The sequence below is a fragment of the Myzus persicae genome, unplaced genomic scaffold (assembly GCF_001856785.1).
Source record: "Myzus persicae strain clone G006 unplaced genomic scaffold, MPER_G0061.0, whole genome shotgun sequence".
NCBI classification, from domain to species: domain Eukaryota; kingdom Metazoa; phylum Arthropoda; class Insecta; order Hemiptera; family Aphididae; genus Myzus; species Myzus persicae.
This window is the reverse complement of record NW_019103953.1, coordinates 49,273-68,874: the sequence shown is the minus strand read 5'-3', so window position 1 is coordinate 68,874 and position 19,602 is coordinate 49,273. Positions and strand designations below refer to the sequence as shown.

The 19,602-nt window shown below is 26.6% G+C and overlaps 1 protein-coding gene across 2 annotated transcripts; it reads left to right on the top strand.

The window, feature by feature from the left end:
- Positions 1-368: 368 nt before the first annotated feature.
- Positions 369-18,940, top strand: LOC111036814 (sialin-like). Of its 2 annotated transcripts, none has more exons than XM_022319028.1 (11): positions 369-599; positions 8,322-8,427; positions 8,514-8,689; positions 15,274-15,543; positions 15,993-16,077; positions 17,005-17,228; positions 17,687-17,836; positions 17,966-18,098; positions 18,212-18,367; positions 18,451-18,536; positions 18,633-18,830. In XM_022319028.1, the coding sequence occupies exons 2-11, from the start codon at positions 8,373-8,375 to the stop codon at positions 18,828-18,830; spliced, it is 1,533 nt and encodes a 510-aa protein (XP_022174720.1). In that variant the 5' UTR covers positions 369-599; positions 8,322-8,372. The 2 variants fall into 2 exon arrangements, with proteins under 2 accessions (XP_022174720.1, XP_022174719.1); XM_022319027.1 differs by lacking the exon at positions 369-599 and adding an exon at positions 732-1,173 and having other exon boundaries at positions 18,633-18,940.
- Positions 18,941-19,602: the final 662 nt, after the last annotated feature.

The following is a 19,602-nucleotide window of genomic DNA, read 5'->3' as shown; positions in this document are numbered from 1 at the left end:
GTACGATATAATACAATAATACTTCACACGATGTCACGATCTATAATATCGTATAGGTATAATAATGTGCGTTGTGTAAAAAATACATTATAGGCGTATTATATTATGCGTTTCCTCGGCGCACGCGGAACACGAAAATACGTGTACAGGAAATCGAAAAGAAAAAGGAAAATAACAGTCGGTCACTGGCAGCGGAGTCGACCGGGAAACGAGCGAATCGAAAACAAGGTCTCTGGGTCGGCGGCGCGCGGAAAACGTAACGCGTAGAGTACCGCCGCCGCCGCCGCCGAAGACACGCGCGCGACGGTTATTTCGTTTTTTTTATCATATTTTTCGTATTCGTTCGACGAGAGCGCGCGCGCCCGAGGCAGTTCGCCCGCCACCGTTTCACGTGTGGTGTCTGCCGCGGTTCGAGCGCTCCGTTTGTTTAGCACACTGCACAATACGATAATATGCGTAAATAATAATAACGATAACAATAATTTGACGACCCGGCGCCGTTGCAAGCGTCCGCCGTATCACTGCCGTATTTTCGGACGAATTATAGAATACACACAATAATAATATAAATCACAATCATCGGCCATTGCCTTTTATACGTAGGTACTACAACTATCATTGTTATTCGGACGAGGTGTTTTTTAATTTTTTGTTTTACCGTTCGTTTTTGCCGCGCTGCCGCCGCCGCCGCCGCCGCCGGCACCGTCTTCTCCCGACCATAAAAATAATAATAATAATAATATTACAATATTACAACGACTCCTCTCGAGAACATATTATATTTTAATATTTTATTATTCCGAGTGTTCGCGCCACGCGCACCTGTAGCAGGAGTGTGCAGGACGACCGTCGCTGTGGTGCGCGCGTGTGTGTCCCGGTGCAGCTAATGCCGACCACTTTGTAGTAATATCGTCGCTGCCGCCGCTGTCGCCGTCGTCCATTTCAATAATAATAATAATAGTACATATATTGTAACCTCCCGTCTTCATCGAGGCGAATCCTGCACTACGTCCGTACGTCGCTGCGTGGAACACACGTGTACGCGCGTGTGTATTTAGTCGTCCGTCCGTCTGTGATAATATTTTTTTATTTATATATATTTTTTTAAGTTTAAAAAAAGTTTTTTATCCGATCTTAAACACTCTCACAATTTGGGTCCAAATTACATAAACCGTGAGTTTTATTTTTTTTGATTTGATTTCAGTAAATATATTATTATATTATTCAGTAGGTACGACGCTCTGATAAATATTATAATATATTATTTTGTGTTGTTTTTCTTCTCTCCGCAATGTGCTTATTAATAGAGTAAGCTCTCGTTGACCGTTTGGTGTACACCAACCGGTAAATTTCTTATACGATGAATTAAAAAAAAAAAAATTAAAAGGCACAGCACGTGTGCGTCGACTAATAGCATAAAGTTAGAGTTACTATACTTTGTACAAGTGCACAATACCAACGTTTAATGCGTTTTCTCTGAGTAAACATATTCATTAGGTAGGTTTTTGAATTTAAATAAGCAGGAAAAATATATAACATGAAGTAGGTAGGTATATCATAGGGCATAGTTTAATCGAATCACACGTACTTTTATTTTATTTTTTCTACTTACTAAAATATTATAAAGTAGGTATACATAAAACAATTTAAAACGAAATAATTTTAAAGTATAACGGATTTTTGCTAACCGTCAAATTCAAACACAACATTTGTATTGGTTTATATAATACGCAAATATTGAAATATAATAAGTAATAAATAATAATGAATTATTTATTTTATAGTTATGTACCTATAATAGTATATTTACTTTTGTTTGCGAATAGAAATTCAAATACAAACGGGATTAATATTGTAGTAGTTATAGTGTTGTACATAGTTTTAACATCTATAACAGATTTCTGAAAAGTTTTTATACACTAACTACATACTCTGATATATTATACTTAGGTTCATATTACTTTATCCTACTTTCGTTTTCTCTCTTCCTTGTGGACATGAAGAAATTATCTGTACGAATGTACCTATTAGGTGGTGACAAGTGTTTTTGATTCTACTATTAATAATCCTCATACTTCTAACTGCAGTAATTAAAATAGAAAAAGTACTAACATATTATATAATATACATATTATTATTATACTTCATACATTATTCGCAATATTTACGATCGTTTATCATTGTAGAGTTTTTAATTTATATTTTTTATAAATCTGAATAAATAATTATTGTAATCACGGATAAACGAATACCTGCATACAATTAAGACAAAAATGTGGTGTTAAAATATTGTTGCGGGTAATGGTGCATACATTTATTATTTTATAATGTTTGGATTAAGTTAATAGGATATTTATACGATTACGCCACTAAAGGTTTATTTCTTTCGTGTAATCGTGTACCTATCTCGTGCAGGTATAGACAACACACAGGGCCGGATTAACATGACTACAAAAGAAGCTTTTGCTCAAGAGCTGCACATTTATAGAGCGATATCTTTTACACATTAATATTGTAATGTACATGAAATCTATGTTGTTTTAATGGCTTCTTAATAATGAATACCAAATATATTTTGCTCCAGAGCGGCTCTGATCTTTAATTCGGCTCCGCATCCTTACATACGTAGATGATAGATGCATACATACATAATTGCACAGTGTTACATTTTAAAATTTGAACCTTAGTACTTAGTGGAATAATTATAATAATTAACAGTTGTAAAATACTACCTATTAAATTAATATTTGATACCTATTATATACTATATACGATAATATATATAAACGCTAGATGCTTGTCTGATGTTAAACAACTTTAAATAAACATTTCTATTAATTCAATATAAAAACTACACAACAAGGATTTTAAAATCTATAAATTATTTAATAAACGTGTGTAAATATGTAAGTACCTACACATTATATGAGAAATAGTATAAGCCAATGGTGATAATATAGATTTAGTCGAACTAAATTAATAATCAAAAACATTAACAGATCGATATAATCTTGGTACATTATACTATTAAAGTTCGAAGTATAATTTTGTATGCATTCTTAACTTATATTAAATTAATATTTACAGTTTTTTGTTGAGTGTGAAATGTTATATTTGATAATAATCTTTGATTTAGTGAATTGTCATTGAATTAAGTATTTAAATTGTTTAGCTTATTGATCCCTATAATTTCTTATTTCATAAAAGATATAAGTTAGGTACCTACCTAATTATAACTGAAATGTAAAATCCATAAAGTATTAAGTATTAAGTTTTAAGTGTTTTTATCATCAATGATGTTAAATATAATGGAATCATAGGTTTTGATAGATTTCAGGTTTAAAAAATGATTTGATTATGAAATCAAGAACTTAGTAATTTTAGTCTTTTTAACCTACCTTATTTTATAAACTTTATTTTTGCTATTTGTTTAACTATACTAAAAGGTAAATATTTCATGTTTCTTATCTTATCAAACTACTTGACTATACTTTATAGATTATAAATTAAAATGTTATTTAGTTTATGCTTTGAATTATGTTTAGTTTTTAATTTTATTATGTAGATACAACTAGGTAAATATATATTGAATAATATTACAAGTCACGAACATTTTTTTCTTCAACGAAGCGAAATATTGTCTGAGTACGAGTTCCTATCTAGTACGAATGTTCTCAAATTTTTCTTTTTGCAATATCGAATGAGATATTTGGACAGTTTAATACAGAAAAAAATATGAGTGGAACGCAGCACCGTCCCTCTCCCGCCCCCAACGTAACCAAATTTGGTCAGGTTGACTCCTATGTTTGGATATACGTATCATAAAGTTGTACTTAGACTTTTTGCAGAATACAATATCACGAATATTTTATATTTAAATATTAGGTAATTGTATTGTACTCGTATTAAATATACACATAGAATAGAAAATACATGTCTTTAGACTAATTAGGTACCTATATAAAATGTATATGGGTTCCATATTCATATTTTCATTATTATTTAATGATGCACAGGAAATTATAAAAATGTGTACATTTTAAGCTATTTTTGTTGGTGCTGATTTTTTGAAGACGTCATGATATTTTTTATCTATGTAGGATCATATATAGTCGCTCATTTTTACAATATGATTTACTTTTCTAATATTTCAGATCATTAATTTTTTTTTTAATGTGTATTTATGCATTACTGTTTTTGTTTTATTTTATTGGATATTGTCATTTACTTTCGGTGTTACAATGATAGGTACTTGTTGTGGTTCAATACTTCAATGAACTATACAGTTCACGTAACGTTTATCTAGGTACACTAGTCTCAATGAATAATATTGTAAACAATATTTATAAGTGTATAAAATGTAAGTATTGTAATATATTAATAAATTGGATCATAGATTCCATTGTTTAATAATCACGTTATCATCAATCGAAGCAGCAATAATAAACAGATTTTTTTTATGATTATATACAGCGTTTATGTACATAGACACACGAAACAATATAAACTATCATAGTTGACACATTTGTCCAATCTTCTTCTTCATGGCATTTTACGGGCTGTCTAGGTCCATCATCTCCGTCTCATTTGCTGGTTGTTCCCTATTTTCTAATCTTATTTAGAGCTTTTTGTGTTTAGTTTCCATCTTGTAGCCAAATCTATGGGGCCTTCTGACCTCCATACATGACCGGCTCAGCTCATTTGTACTTCGTAGGACTCCAACTACATTTGTGTTTCTTCGTACAGTTATTCTTTTCTCTTTTTTTCTTTACTTATCTCGTATTCTCCTATAGGATGTTTGTCTTTGATTCAAATATCTTTCTAAGGATCTTTCTTTCTTATGTAGTAGTTTATTTTAATTTATCTTCATTGTAGATTTTTATGTGCCGCATGCATATGTGTTACTAGTTACCTGCAGCACTTTCTACATTGTTATTTTTGTTCTTCTCGAGAGATTTTTTTGATTTATTTAAGGGTATTAGTCCAACATAGCAACTATTTGCTTCTATCAATTTTAGGTTCTTTGTGGTTGTCGGTTTTCTTGCTAATGTTAAACCCCAAATATTTGATATTTGTTACCTTTACATTGGTGTCTAGCGACTATCACGTATTTTGTTTTCTCCTCGTTTACTGCTAATTCGATTGAAATTTATAAAACAATTTATAACTTATGTATCTAGAAATTGACATTTGCTTTAGGTCGGTCGTAGGCACAAAGTAAAGTATGGTTTTTTGTAAAGAAAATTGTAAAATTGCGTTGTTTATTTAAGGATGTTTATCATATTTTTTGCGTACAATAAAAGTAAATAGTTTAAAGTAAAATAATATGTTGTGAAAAATAAAATTTAATCATTCAGTTTCTATTAGGTATATACCTAATATATAGATCTTATCAGTTGAAGCTTACCATAGTCCATGGATGCTTCATAGTTCGGCTAGATAATTATTTATAAAAATATATTTTATAATCTATAGTCTATATACTATAGCTTTTAATTTACAACTACAAATAATAATAAATAACAATTACTATAATATTTGTATTTATTTATCTACAAAACAACAGATTAAATTTTAAATTGTATGTTTATAACTTATACTTACTGCCTACCGGCTACTTACTAAAAATATAAAATTACATGTTGTTTATTATTCTAAAAGTATTAAATAATATTAGGTAAGTACAATGTACAAACAACTGAAATGTTTAGAAGGAATATTCATATGCTGCTTTTATTTAATACTGAAATGAATTTCGTTGTAAAATCGATTTACTTGACATTTTGCAAATACAAGTCGATCTCTTTTATAGAGATGAGATCGATTAGTGCTCCTTTCTCTTTTTCCACTTTAGAAAAAAATTCCTTTAGTAGGTACCTATTTTAATACATTGTGATTTCAGCAGTTTATTTTAGTATGTTATAAACTAATATAGGTACTGATACAGTAATGCTAAACTGCACAATTATTTACTAACCCTATATAATATTTATTATAATCTGTAGATAATTTACTTTATAATATTGGTTTAGTGTCTATAATATTACGTACGGCTGTGCATATGTTGACTTTTGATTTTATACATGTTTACCTATTTGGTATAAATAAGACAATAACTAATAAAGTAAGTGATAAAATATTTATTTTTAAAACGGCTATTTTTATTTAAAAAAATTATTTAATAACTTAATTTTGAATAATTTATTGTCTTTCAAATTATTTAAATAATATAAATATAATAATATGTATACAAACATACATGGTGCTAGCTGTTGGTGCATCACTGTTTTACGTGACAGTCTAGATTTTCGAATAATACTGACTAGTAACACACACTTGTAGGTACTAAAGTTTAGCTTAGATATATTAATTTTTTTATACATTTAATTAAGCCATTTTAATGGCTTTTTGATTTCCAATCAATTGTATATAGGCTATATATTAAGTATTTATGTATAATAAGTCATAACAATCATTACAAAAACATGACTTTTTTGAAGAAATTATAAAAAGTATATTATTTCTTTTCAGTTTACTCTTATTTTTTTTACTAAGTTTATTACATATATATTACATGAATAATACTATTTATTAAATTTTTTTTTTTTATACAAATTTAGGATATTAATATAATTTTTTACGTGTTACTTTAAAAATTAAATTTTTTTAACTTAGTTGCAATTCCTCATTGCATCGAACTATTTAATTTCTATTTTTTTTTTATCTTCTTTGATAAACAATTATTTATTAATAAATTTGTGATTTCTATAGATTTTCTACTCGAAGTGTGAGTTGCAAGAAATTCAATTATTTTCTTATGTTGTACACAGCTACCGACCATTTGTGGCTTCAATAAATTAAAATGAAATTATAGCAGAGTAAATTTCACACAAATAGATATCATAGAAATTTTATTAACAAAAATTTAATTAAAATTTATTTTTCAGAATCTCAAAAAGTGTAGAATACAAATTAATAATATCACAATAATAGAACAAATGTGTTTTATTTAAATTTGTTTATTATTTCGTCATGTATATATACCCAGTCAATTTGTATTGATTAACTTTGTAACACGCTTACAGAAATAATAAGTATAAAGTAGGTTGACCTAGCTTTTTCGTGCTAACGAGACATATCGACTTTCAACAATGAACTTGAAAATAATAGTAAATGATGTTCGTATTACTGATATTTCTTGTATACAGAATAGTTTGATTCTATTACATTTAGTAAATTCTTTTATCGACTGATGTATGGTTTAAATTAGCAAATAATTAATACATATAATAAGTCATATGACTTTTATAATAATTTATTAATATCTATGTATATTGTTTACATTATTGTGTAGATGAAAATAGCTATAGGTACATATAACTATATACTTAATTATAGTTTACCTACGCTGAAAGTATAAAACTATTTTTTCCATTTACTAAAATGTTCTGAATAAAAACTTAATTTTAATTCATGAAAAAGAGTTCCCCTTTGATTTAATTAATGCGGATATTTGTTTCTTAAATATAATTTAATAATCTAACTGTTAAGTTTTAATGTTACTTACTATAGTAATCAGTAATTTACTATTATAGGTACAAACATCATTTTTGTTGAAAAGTAATAGTTCTTGAACTTATAGGTAATTTGAACTAAATTGTAGGCTATTGATCTTGTTGAATTTTTCAATGTAAATTTATTTGTATTGATTAAATAAACCCAAACGTTAAAAATATTGCATGTCTAGTCCTTTCGTGTTTCTATGTTCTAAGAAATAAAAATTGTAACTTTAGTAAGTACATAGTATATATAAGGTCATTTATTTAACGTCTTATTAATATAATTTGTCATTATTGTAATAATACCTATTTTAACCACTAGTATATAACTTTCATTGAAACTAATACAATTACGTTCTTGTTTTATATTAAATGTAAAATGTTTTTAATCAACCATTGAGTATTTTGTTATATTGTGATTTATATTATAGTTTGGTGCCTACCAATCGATGTTAGTAAAATAATAAAATACATAAACTTTTTCAATCAACTATTTTAAATAATTCAAAGTCTAACATTTTAGATATTATAAACAATACATTTATGTGCATTAAAATGTAGGACTAGGCAGAAATTGCTTTTATCTATGAATATGCTTTCAGACAAAGTAATTGAGTGATATCAATCTTCAATTCGTATTCGTATATTTACAAATTAATATTTGTATTTTATTTGAATCGATAAATTATAAACTTAAACTTAATATATTAATTTTGTTAGTATCATCATTTGTAATTTCAAATAATTATTTTATATTTGTAGGACTAAAGTGATCGATTTTTTAATCACTAAAAGTTGGTATAACTTTTAAAAATGAAGAAAGAAGAACCAGCCAACATGGAGACTGGATTGGTCATTAAACAAACCAGTAAGTATTTTTAGTGGTTAATACTTAATACGCTACGCCTTATATACGCATATACAGCTGTGTTGATAATTTTTAATTTTAAATAGGGTCGATGAACTGTTCAAGAATATTAAATCTTATGGTTTTATTTGGATTTATGGTCAATTATATGCTACGAGTAAACTTCACAATTGCCATTGTAGACATGGTACCTACCCATAAGCATAATGTATCGATAGAACAAGCCACTAATTTTTCAACTACACCTTCGAATGATACCAATGTAAGTAAATCTACTATTATTTTATCGAGCCTCCGGGTAATACAAATTATATCGATCCACGCACAACCGTTGTTAGGGTCTGTATATATTAGTATATTACCTATTGGTGATGTAACTAATTTCGTATTTATTATTTCATATTGATAAATTTCAATTTTTAAACGATACTTTGAAATATTTGTTATTACGAGAAACACTGCCCTTGAATTTAATTTCACTACTTTATGACAACACATTGTTGGTCAGTTATTTTACATCATTGGCACGAAAGCTAAAAGTTTTTGGATGCGCCCCAAAGCAAAAACATTGGTTTTTCTATGACGATATTATTAAAATCTGGTTCTATTTTTGTTGTCCCTGCGAAAATATTTCTCTGAAAATTCAATTAAATTACTAACATGTAACATGTTGTTTATAAATATCGATTATCTATTAGAAAAATTTGACTAGAACTCTGACTATTTTAGTGAATTGTAACCTAACCTTAATAATCTCAGAAAATCATTATTCATCAATTATGTTATATATTTTGTTTTAAATCTATAATTTATGTACTGTGACAATAGGTCAATAGCATAAGCCATAAGAAAATCATTAGTAAGTGACTAAGTATAACAGTCATCATATAACTTTGACCAAAAGCTCTCGAATAAAGACGTATCACGTATATAGAAAATTAAGTGAAAAAATCAATAATATCAACGATTATTGTATTTATTTACTAAATTTAATCATACAATTTATAAGTAAAATATAATACAATAACACTGATATTAATTTAACATATTTTATTATTAATACTTGTACTGTTTATATAGAGATCATTTTTAGACAATTATTTGCAATTTTTGATTCAACAAAATTGAATTTAAAACCTATTTAAAAAAACAAGTAGGAAAGTTAGGTACCTACATATTTACTAAATCAATAAACCTATTATTTTAGTATTTGGTAATGTGTAATTTCGAGATTTGTGAAAGTATTCGTTTTAGGAATTTGTATTGCATTTATAAACTTTTTTGAAACAACCTAATTGTATTTTTGTGTTCAATATACATTTTCACTATGTTTACCAGAATGTAATTAATAAAATAATACAATGAATGAAAGTAAACCATCAGTGGTCGTAAATATTTTAGTGTAGGTATACCATTAATTTAAACGTATAGGATTAATGTATTAGGCTACATGTTAATCATTTATATTTAAATAGTTTTTATTGGGTTTATAATTGTTTACATATTATTGAGATACAAATGATCTTGTAGCTGCTAAAATGATCTAACATCCAATATATTCATAGTTCATCTAAAGACAGGGGCATTCCAAAACGTTCTTTAAATTTGAAACAATTTGTGCACGAAATGAACATTGTAGCATCTCCTCTCCCCCCAGTTTAGTCTCACTCCATTGAAACTGAACGTGAGGTATTTTAAAATATAATATCTTTTATTAGGTACCTACCTATATATATTGTAATGACTACTAAGATTGGTCTTTGGTAATCATTAATCAGTAGGTAATATTGGTATTAATATGTTAGATTGGTTATTGCATTTGGTAAATTAATTTTCCATCATTATCATTAGTTACTTATGGTGTATTTGGAAAATAAACAACGAATGTTTACGATTAATTTTTGAATAACATTAAATTAACAACTATTATTAAACGATTATAGCATATGGCATTGTAAATTCTAAGAATATCAGATTGCGTCAAGGATGAAAGTGTAACAATAGGAAAATTTCCTTTGCACTTTGCTGCAGTGATGTAATTTATAATACATTTTTCGGAATAACTACACTGCGTTCAAGGAAAGACTGTAATTAACAAAAAATAGACCTTTGGAACTTACCAGCAAAATGCTAATGGATATCATAATATATCTGTATGATTTTATTCTCTATGAGTTAGGCCCAGTAGTATCCTTTTTATAAAAAGTAGAGCTTTGTCTTATTCTATTAAAGTGGTGACTTGATATTTTTTCTCATCAGAATTCACTGACATAAAGCTGTAAGATTCATTTTTTGCATTTCGCAACATCAAAAATGCGATTAAATATCTTTAGCATTTGAGCGTTCTATATTTAGTTTCAGTTTAGATCAAAATATTCTAAATCTAACCAAAATAATAAAAAAAACGTAGACACAGACGGTGACTTCATTATATCTATATCTATTGTTAGTTATTACAATATAGGTACAATATAGGAATTATAAAACAACCAAACTATGTACAATTGTATGAATAGTATCAATATAGAATATTACGTCTTTGTACTTTGGAGAATGTTTTGATATAAATCAAAGAGTTGATTCACATTGTGATCAAAGTACGACTTAGTTCATAAATAATTAGGTTTAGGTATGTAAAAAAATTAAATTTGTATACATTTTTAATTGCCTGGTATAAATAATAAATATATCTGTGTATCAATTATGCCCACTATATCATATAAATGTTATTCGATTATTTTTCTTCATGCGAATATTTTTAAATTGAATAAATAAATTAAACATAATATGTATATTGTATATAAAGAAAAGAAAAAATACATTTTAATAATTTGATTGTTATTTTAATTCATATTATTAGATTATACATTATTATCTCGTTAAAATTTAGTGGGGCATTAATTTTTTTAATAATAAATTAATAAGAATAAAAAGATCAGCAGTAACTATGTTATTTGAATGCCACGAAAATTTAATCTAGGTACAGTTACTTGAAGGTATATTGGTCTACCTCGTTATTGAGTTGATCACTGAGATTGATGAAGGAGGGAGGTGAAAATTTTTTGATTTACTGTGCCTGCGTGGACAAAATGTTAACCGTTTGAATTTTTCAAAAATAAGTGTAATATTAAGTTTTTTAAGTAGCAAAAAAACACCACGATCAAATTAAAAGTTTACCTGTCGAAATATTTATTGCTACCTTACTAGATCACTGATCATAATTTATTATATCTACTGAATAATTCGTGATTTCAACGAATTTTGTCAGCAAACATTTGAAATTAAATGGTCATAAAAAATATTATGATATAATAATAAGCCAAATAAAAACTAAAAAAGTCGATAAACCAAAAATATCATAAATAAATAAATTAAATAAATAATAAAAACAAGCATAATTGAAAAACTAATACATTAGTCTTTTCGCTCAAAATCTAAAACGCATTCCTTTTATAAGAATACATAACATGTTAGGTTTAGATATAAAATATTATAATTTATGTATATTGTATTTATGTGTTTTGAATTTGATTGAAATCGATTGATGAAAAAAATTTGAATAGTAAATGAATGTTTAAAATATCGTTTTTTTAAATTAATTTCTTTTTGCATACTTCCTTTTGATTTAGTTATTAGTTATATTCAATAATCAATATAGGTATTTGATGTTATATTAATAAACTCAACATCGTAAAATAATAGTAATAACTATTTGAATGCTATAAAATAATATAGATTAGAATCTAATCATTAACTGATGATCCGTAAACTGATCAATACGTATTGTACTGTTATAAATTAACTCTGAGGACACTTAGATAAGTAGATAATTTAATTTAATATCTCCGGATTTTTAGTCTTTATACAAGTAGGGTATAATTAATGATAAAATATAAAGTGAGTTGTATTTCTAATTTTTTGATTTATGAATATTTAACTGTTTATATTGAATGATTAATATAATTATTTACGGCTAATATAAATTTATTATGTTTTCTAATTACTAGGTTAAGAGCCCCGAGGTAGTGAAAATATAGATTATAATATAATTTATCAATAATAATTTAGGGCATCGGATCACGATATCGTTTATGCTATTTAATAATCATAATACCTATAAATGATTTGTTCGGGTTTTTTTTCGATTGTAATATAATTTCGACCTTCGATATTTTGATATCTGTATAAATTACACCTGTAGACTACAATTTTTTTTTTTTATAATAATTACGTTACCTAGTACATTAGTTATGTATTACCTAATGATAAACAATATTATGTTGGGATAGGTGTTCTATATGGGCTTAAATATACTAATAGACGATGAAACAAATTTTCGTATTTGTATATTTTATGATATATTTTTCAACCTTGAACTATTATATTGATAAGCAAGTATTTTCAAATTGTATGCTGAAACCCTGAAATAATACATTTCTTCACTACATCTCTATCGATGTATTTTTAAAATATAAGTCTTTAAATATTGAAATTATCGTAAAAGAAAAATTGTGTGATTTAACGCAAGGATTGCATAGTTAAAAAAACAAATAAAATAATTTAACTTTTTCTCTATATTATATATTTTCATCTTATATGTTGTATTTACAATGTTTCCAGTATGATGGCTAATTTTAATTTATGTGTACATCATGTTTTGTATTAATATTAATGTCAACATTTATGTAAGTACCAGGTAAATTATTTATTATTGTACATATTAAGTACGATTTATTTAAATTTTAAAACTATAATAGAATACAACAGTAAATAATTGCATAAAAATGAAGTTTTCAGTCATACCTTTGTTTTCACATTTTATTTTTATGTATATTTTAAAATTCAAACAACATGTTACACGTAATTAATACCATTTAGAGTTATTTTTGTGACCGTGTAGCAATTAAAATTAATTTCTAACTTACAAATTAGTCTTTAAAGTCTAAATTTCTTATTATAAATAAATAATAAAGAATAGGACAGAATAGGTACATAATTTATAATTTGTCACATGCCATTTATTTTGTTGATTTTGTGATAGGCGTACTATAACAAGAATAGCAGCGTTCATTTTTACGAAACTTAGAGTGACTTTTTTTTTCTTATTCTCTACAATATATATCTTACGAGGAATTTAAAAACCAGATTTTTTAATCCTATTAGTGCAAATATATGTTATAAATTACCATAAAACCTGATACCTTGAGCAATTGTATGTGAATTGTAGTATAATATATTTTAAGGATCAGGTTTTGTTTTTTTTCTTTAAATAAATACCGTTATGTTTCATTTATTTAAAGGTATGCTTGATTTCCTAAATGAATTATAAAATTTAAATTGATATATTGCCTACTTATATATATATTATTATTATACATAGATATTGTGTCATGCAGTCAAATGAGTCAACACATATATTACATATCTAGGTAAAACATATTTTAAAATACCGTTGTCCCTATATACATCCGTCTTGACATATTGACATGCGTTGCCACGGTTACTAATATCATTGATGATTTTTTAAAAATATTATTATAGGGACATTAAATGTAGGTATTTTTTTATTACTCATTACGGTTTTGTATAAAAACGTATGATATGTACTTTGACAATATATTATAATTTATAAACAAACAAGGAAAAGAAAACGCTATTAGTGTGATAATTCCTTGTTGGTACTTTAACCAATATAATAATATTGTTTTCTAGCTATCAAATTGTCACAATTTTGAATTATAATACAATTTCAGTAGGTGCATAAGTAAAAAATATAAGGAAATTAAAATTTTTAATCATAATTTAACACACTCGTTTATAAAGCCACTTTTTTTATCACTTTTTGTTCAAATGTGTTACCGTTTCATTAATGTCAATTTTAATACATTACATTTGATTAAGTAGTTAGTATAAGAAATTATCAGTTTTACATTTTCATTTTGAGCTCATAAATTACTTATAGAAATCAGAAGCAATGCATTTTTAATAGGTATACATAATTACTGCTCAATACTCATATATTTAATATTTTACTTGAAAAAAAATTGTTATAATTGATTTATTATTTTTGGGTTAATTTATAATAATTTATAGGCATCAATAAATTGTAAAAATTTTTTTAATTAAATATTAAAAATTCATTAATAAATGTTTCAATCACAAATAATAAATATTGCTGTGTATTTATAATATAATCAAATATTAATAAATACCTCTAACAAATTAATATTTTATACTTAAAATTTGGGTATTGTTGAATTAATTATTTGGCTAGGTATTAGGATAAGGTATTAAGAAACCAAAAAAAAAAAAAACACAAATTTTAAGTACTTATAATATTTCTTAGAATATTATGCGTTATGATGTTTGGTTTATTTGTACTATAATATATATAGTATTTAAATGTGGTAAATAATAATCTATTCTAACTGCTAGGAATTTCCACAGTCCATCCACAGTATTTGAATAAAAGCCTATAGGAATAATAACAGATGGCCATGACCGAAACTGCCACTGATGCATGTTACTGTTAAAGTGTTAATTGAATTATTTGATTTATAAATTTATGAAATCCATTTAAAATAAAGCAATTAGATTTTAATTTAAAATTGATCAACTAACAATTTAAACGATACCAAACCAATGTTTGGTTTTCGTCTCCCACAATATACATAGTTATCATGCATATTAGTTCTATTTTTTTTTTTTATAAATGATTGAAAAGTGATTTTAGAATATAAACAATTCTAATACGAATTAAAGAAACTATGTATTATAGGTATATTTTTAGGGAATGTCGCTATTTTTTATTTTAATATTCATTATCCAATTGATGTTTTTTTTCAGGCTACTGTGAGCTGGACACATTCTAATCCACCTGGTGTTGTGAAGTTTAACTGGTCCGAATATGAACAAAATATGATATTAGGCAGTTTCTTTTGGGGCTATGTTCTTACGGAATTGCCAGGTGGTCGTTTGGCCGAAATGATTGGAGCTCGACCAGTTTTCGGCTACTCTATGCTGTTAGCGTCAATGGTTACCTTATTGACACCTATGGCCGCCAAAATCAGCATATATTGCCTCATATTTTGTCGGGTGTTTTTAGGATTTACTTTAGTGAGTGATGTTTAATATATTTATTATTGATTAGGTACTATAAAATAATTTTAAAATTAGAACGAAACATTGTTATTATTAATGAGTGTATATTATACGAAATAGATTGTTCTAATTTAAATTTAAAAAAATTGATCAAAAACAAATAAAGCTCTAAAAATAGTAAATATTAATATATTATTATCTAATACATCTATCTATATTGTAGTTTATATAAATTTAAAAAGTTTATAAGGGGCTTATAGACTTTGATAATCAATACTACCTACTGAACCAATTGGTTTTTGATTGTGACAGTAGATGTAAAATGCCTCACTGAATATATCTTGTTATTCGTTAAAATAAGTACCAGTAGTTTTTAATTTTTTATTTAAATTAATATCGAAAGTTATATTTATAATGCGGTTATTATAATATTATGTAACTTCAACTCATTATTCATATTTCAGGGAGTAACATGGCCGGCTATATTACCACTTGCTGCCAATTGGATTCCACCAAATGAACGTAGCAAGTTCATGTCTAACATGATGGGTATTATGTCATTTTACTTTAAATTATATGGCTTTTAAATTCCTTTCACCATTTTTCATAACTTTTTTATTGGTGATTATTTATTATTTATAACTCCATTTTTGGCTAGATATACAAGGAAATTACTTAGTAGCAATTTTGATAATGAGCTGCTTATTGTTACGTACATGGCTTTTCATATTTAAACAAGGTTTCTTAATTTATTCAACTGTCATAAAAAAATTGAGTTCTCGACAATTAATTGTAAAGCACTTAGTATAGAATGTAGAAAAATTTAGTCTGACACTAAAATTAATTTGCCAATTACACTGTCTCGTTTCTTGATTAATTCAAATTCATTATAATACTATTATATTGTCGTGGGAAGAATTTTTAATTTTTACAAATCAAATCTAGAATTTGATCCTGAAATAATAATAACTGCATAAGACGATAATTTAAAAAATAAACAGGCAGCGAATTAGCGATTATTAATCATTATACCTATGTTTAGGAACCTATGTATACAGGTACCTTATAGCTGTATAGATATTAAAATAGTATTGTAGTACCTATGTGAAATGTAACTATTTCAATTATTCGGTGTATTATATTTGCCTTATGAATTATGTATGATGTAACTATAGAATTATTAGATATTATTTCTAACTATTTGATATAAGTAATATTTTTTCACCAATTTATTAAATTTGTGTAAAACTTATACCACAGTATACAAAAACTACCAATAATTATCATCAATGTTGATACATTTTCTATGTATTTTAAATCGAGGAATAAAGATGTAACCAAAATAGTGTAAAATAATATTATTCAATTGATACAAGAAAAAATTCTATTTAAGTTTATTCTAAACTATATTTAAGCTATCTATTTAATTGTTTCTGAAAATGATCTAATATGCAATTATTGTATTGAAATTTTCAGCTTCTACTTTAGGTGCAGCTATTACATTACCAATTTGTGGTATAGTAATTTCTGCATGGGGATGGGAGTCCGCATTCTATATCACGGGACTAGTAGGTCTTGCATGGTCCACTTTGTGGTTTAATTTAGTTTTCGAGACACCTGCCGATCATCCTAGAATTACCGAATACGAAAGACATTATATTGAAACAGAAATCGCCAAGCAAAGCAAACCTGGTACAAAGGTAATAATGAGGCACAATTAATATTTGTCCTAGAATATATGCAACAACATAAAATCAACGATTTGTCACATTGATCAATATTAAGTATTTTTTTTAAAAATACGTTATAATTTGTGTATATATATATTATAATGTGATATAAACGATAACAATATAATATAATGATACAATGAATTTTATATTATGTTGATACCTACAGTTAGATTTACCTATCAAGCTCATACATACTATTTTATGAAATTTTATTTTGTAGACCACAAAATAGTTGAAATTTGAATAACACAGATTATATTTGTGTCATCAAATTTATTAAAACTGATAAGAATGGTATTATACTGTAGAACGTCATGTTCACAAAAGTTTTGATTCAACCCACTTAAAAAACGTTTAAATTATAATAATATTGTAATTTATAAGATTTTATTGATTTTTCGTATATTATGTATTTTTATTTACAGCCAAAAAAACTGCCATGGATACAAATACTTACGTCATTGCCTGTGTGGGCCATCGTTATTACACACGGAGCTAGTGTTTTTGGTTACTTTACTATTGTCAATCAGTTACCTACTTACATGAAGTATTTACTTCATTTTGACATTAAATCGGTAAATATAATATATATATATATATGATAAAGAATAAATATGATGTTTTATTCTTCATGTTTATTCTTAATTTGTGATATTATTAAAGTTTAGAATTGAATAATACATTTATCGTTATTACAATTTCAGAATGGTTTTCTATCTAGTCTCCCTTATTTGGGTAAATATTTGATGGCGTTGTTAGCTGGAATAATTGCTGATCGTCTACTAAATTCTGAAAAAATATCCAAAACAATGACCAGAAAAATCTTTACTTTTATCGGTAATATTCCTTTAAATGATTTTATTCTAGAATCCTGCATACGTTCTTACTTGTTATAACTTTATCGCGATTTTGAACTCGAGCTGAAAAAAATACAACATTTTAATTTACAGGAGTATTTACGCCTGGCATTTTGATGATCCTACAAGTGTACTTTGGAAATAACCAAGTGTGGTCAGTAATGATATTCACTATTGCATTGACGTTGAACGGAGCAGTGACTGGTGGTTATCTGGGAAATGGTTTGGATATAGCTCCTAATTTCTCTGGTACATTGTGATAACTACTTACAGCTCGCCAAATAATTATAATGTAACGGCATGAATGTGAAATAACCACTCTATTATTTTAGGCACAATATTTGGAATGGCAAATACATTGTCTTCGTTCGGAGGGTCCTTGTCGTCGTACTTGGTGGGAAAACTAACGAACAACAATGTAAGTAGTATACATGCGCATTAAACACTAAATTACGATTTACTGACATTTCAACACGCCTGTAAATATAATATAACATTTTACATGTACTTGCAGCAAACATTTGAGCAATGGTGCATTGTATTTTGGATTTTGGCTGGGACTTACATGTGTGGTGCTATAATATTTTTGGTATTTGGAACGGCAAAAACGTTATCGTGGAATTCCGGACCAAGCGCTGCAGAGGAACCAAACGGTATTTCAACGAACGATTCGGAAGCGATGAAACCGTTGAAAAATTCTTCAAGTTCTTAGTGGCTTAACAAAGATCGAGTCTTTGAAACAAAGACAAACAAAATATTTAACGACCATTGTGAATGAAATGTACAGATTACGATTTTTCTTCTTACACATTGTATATACGACGTTGACGTTAGTATTTATTTATTTAAATCTTAATATCTAACACTTGATATCAAGTGAACAATTATATAAAATTATACACATTGATAAACATTATGAAGAGACTAATATATAAAACAATTTTTTTTTTATAAAAAATATTTTGTTTTTACTGCGCTGACATTTATTTATGAATTATTATAATATCTGATACACGTATAACTGCAGTAACAATGAAGAATAAATTACGGCCAACGCTTAGGAATTTCATCTTTAATTTGGACGAATCCAACCAAACGGTTATAAAGAATTAATAACGAGATGAAGGTTCCGGTTGGAATCTTTTTTCGATTGCGAAGCATGTCGAGGGCTCAGACCTGTTGTCGTCTTTATGTATTCAGTTGGACTTTTATTTATTGTGTTTCCAAAATCATTATTTATCAAGTGCTTAATCAAATAGACATTCATATTTAAAAAAATGTATAAATCAATTACAAAATGTTTACTTATAAAGTACCTATTTAGTAGGTGTGGCAAAACTTTTTTTGGTTAAGTTCTACTGAGAATATAGTTTTCCTTTGAAAATCGACTCAAGTAAAAAAATTTTTTTTATTTACAAGCCTTTTTTACTACAACTATTAACTATAAACATAATTAATTATTAAAATATAACGTTATATACAGC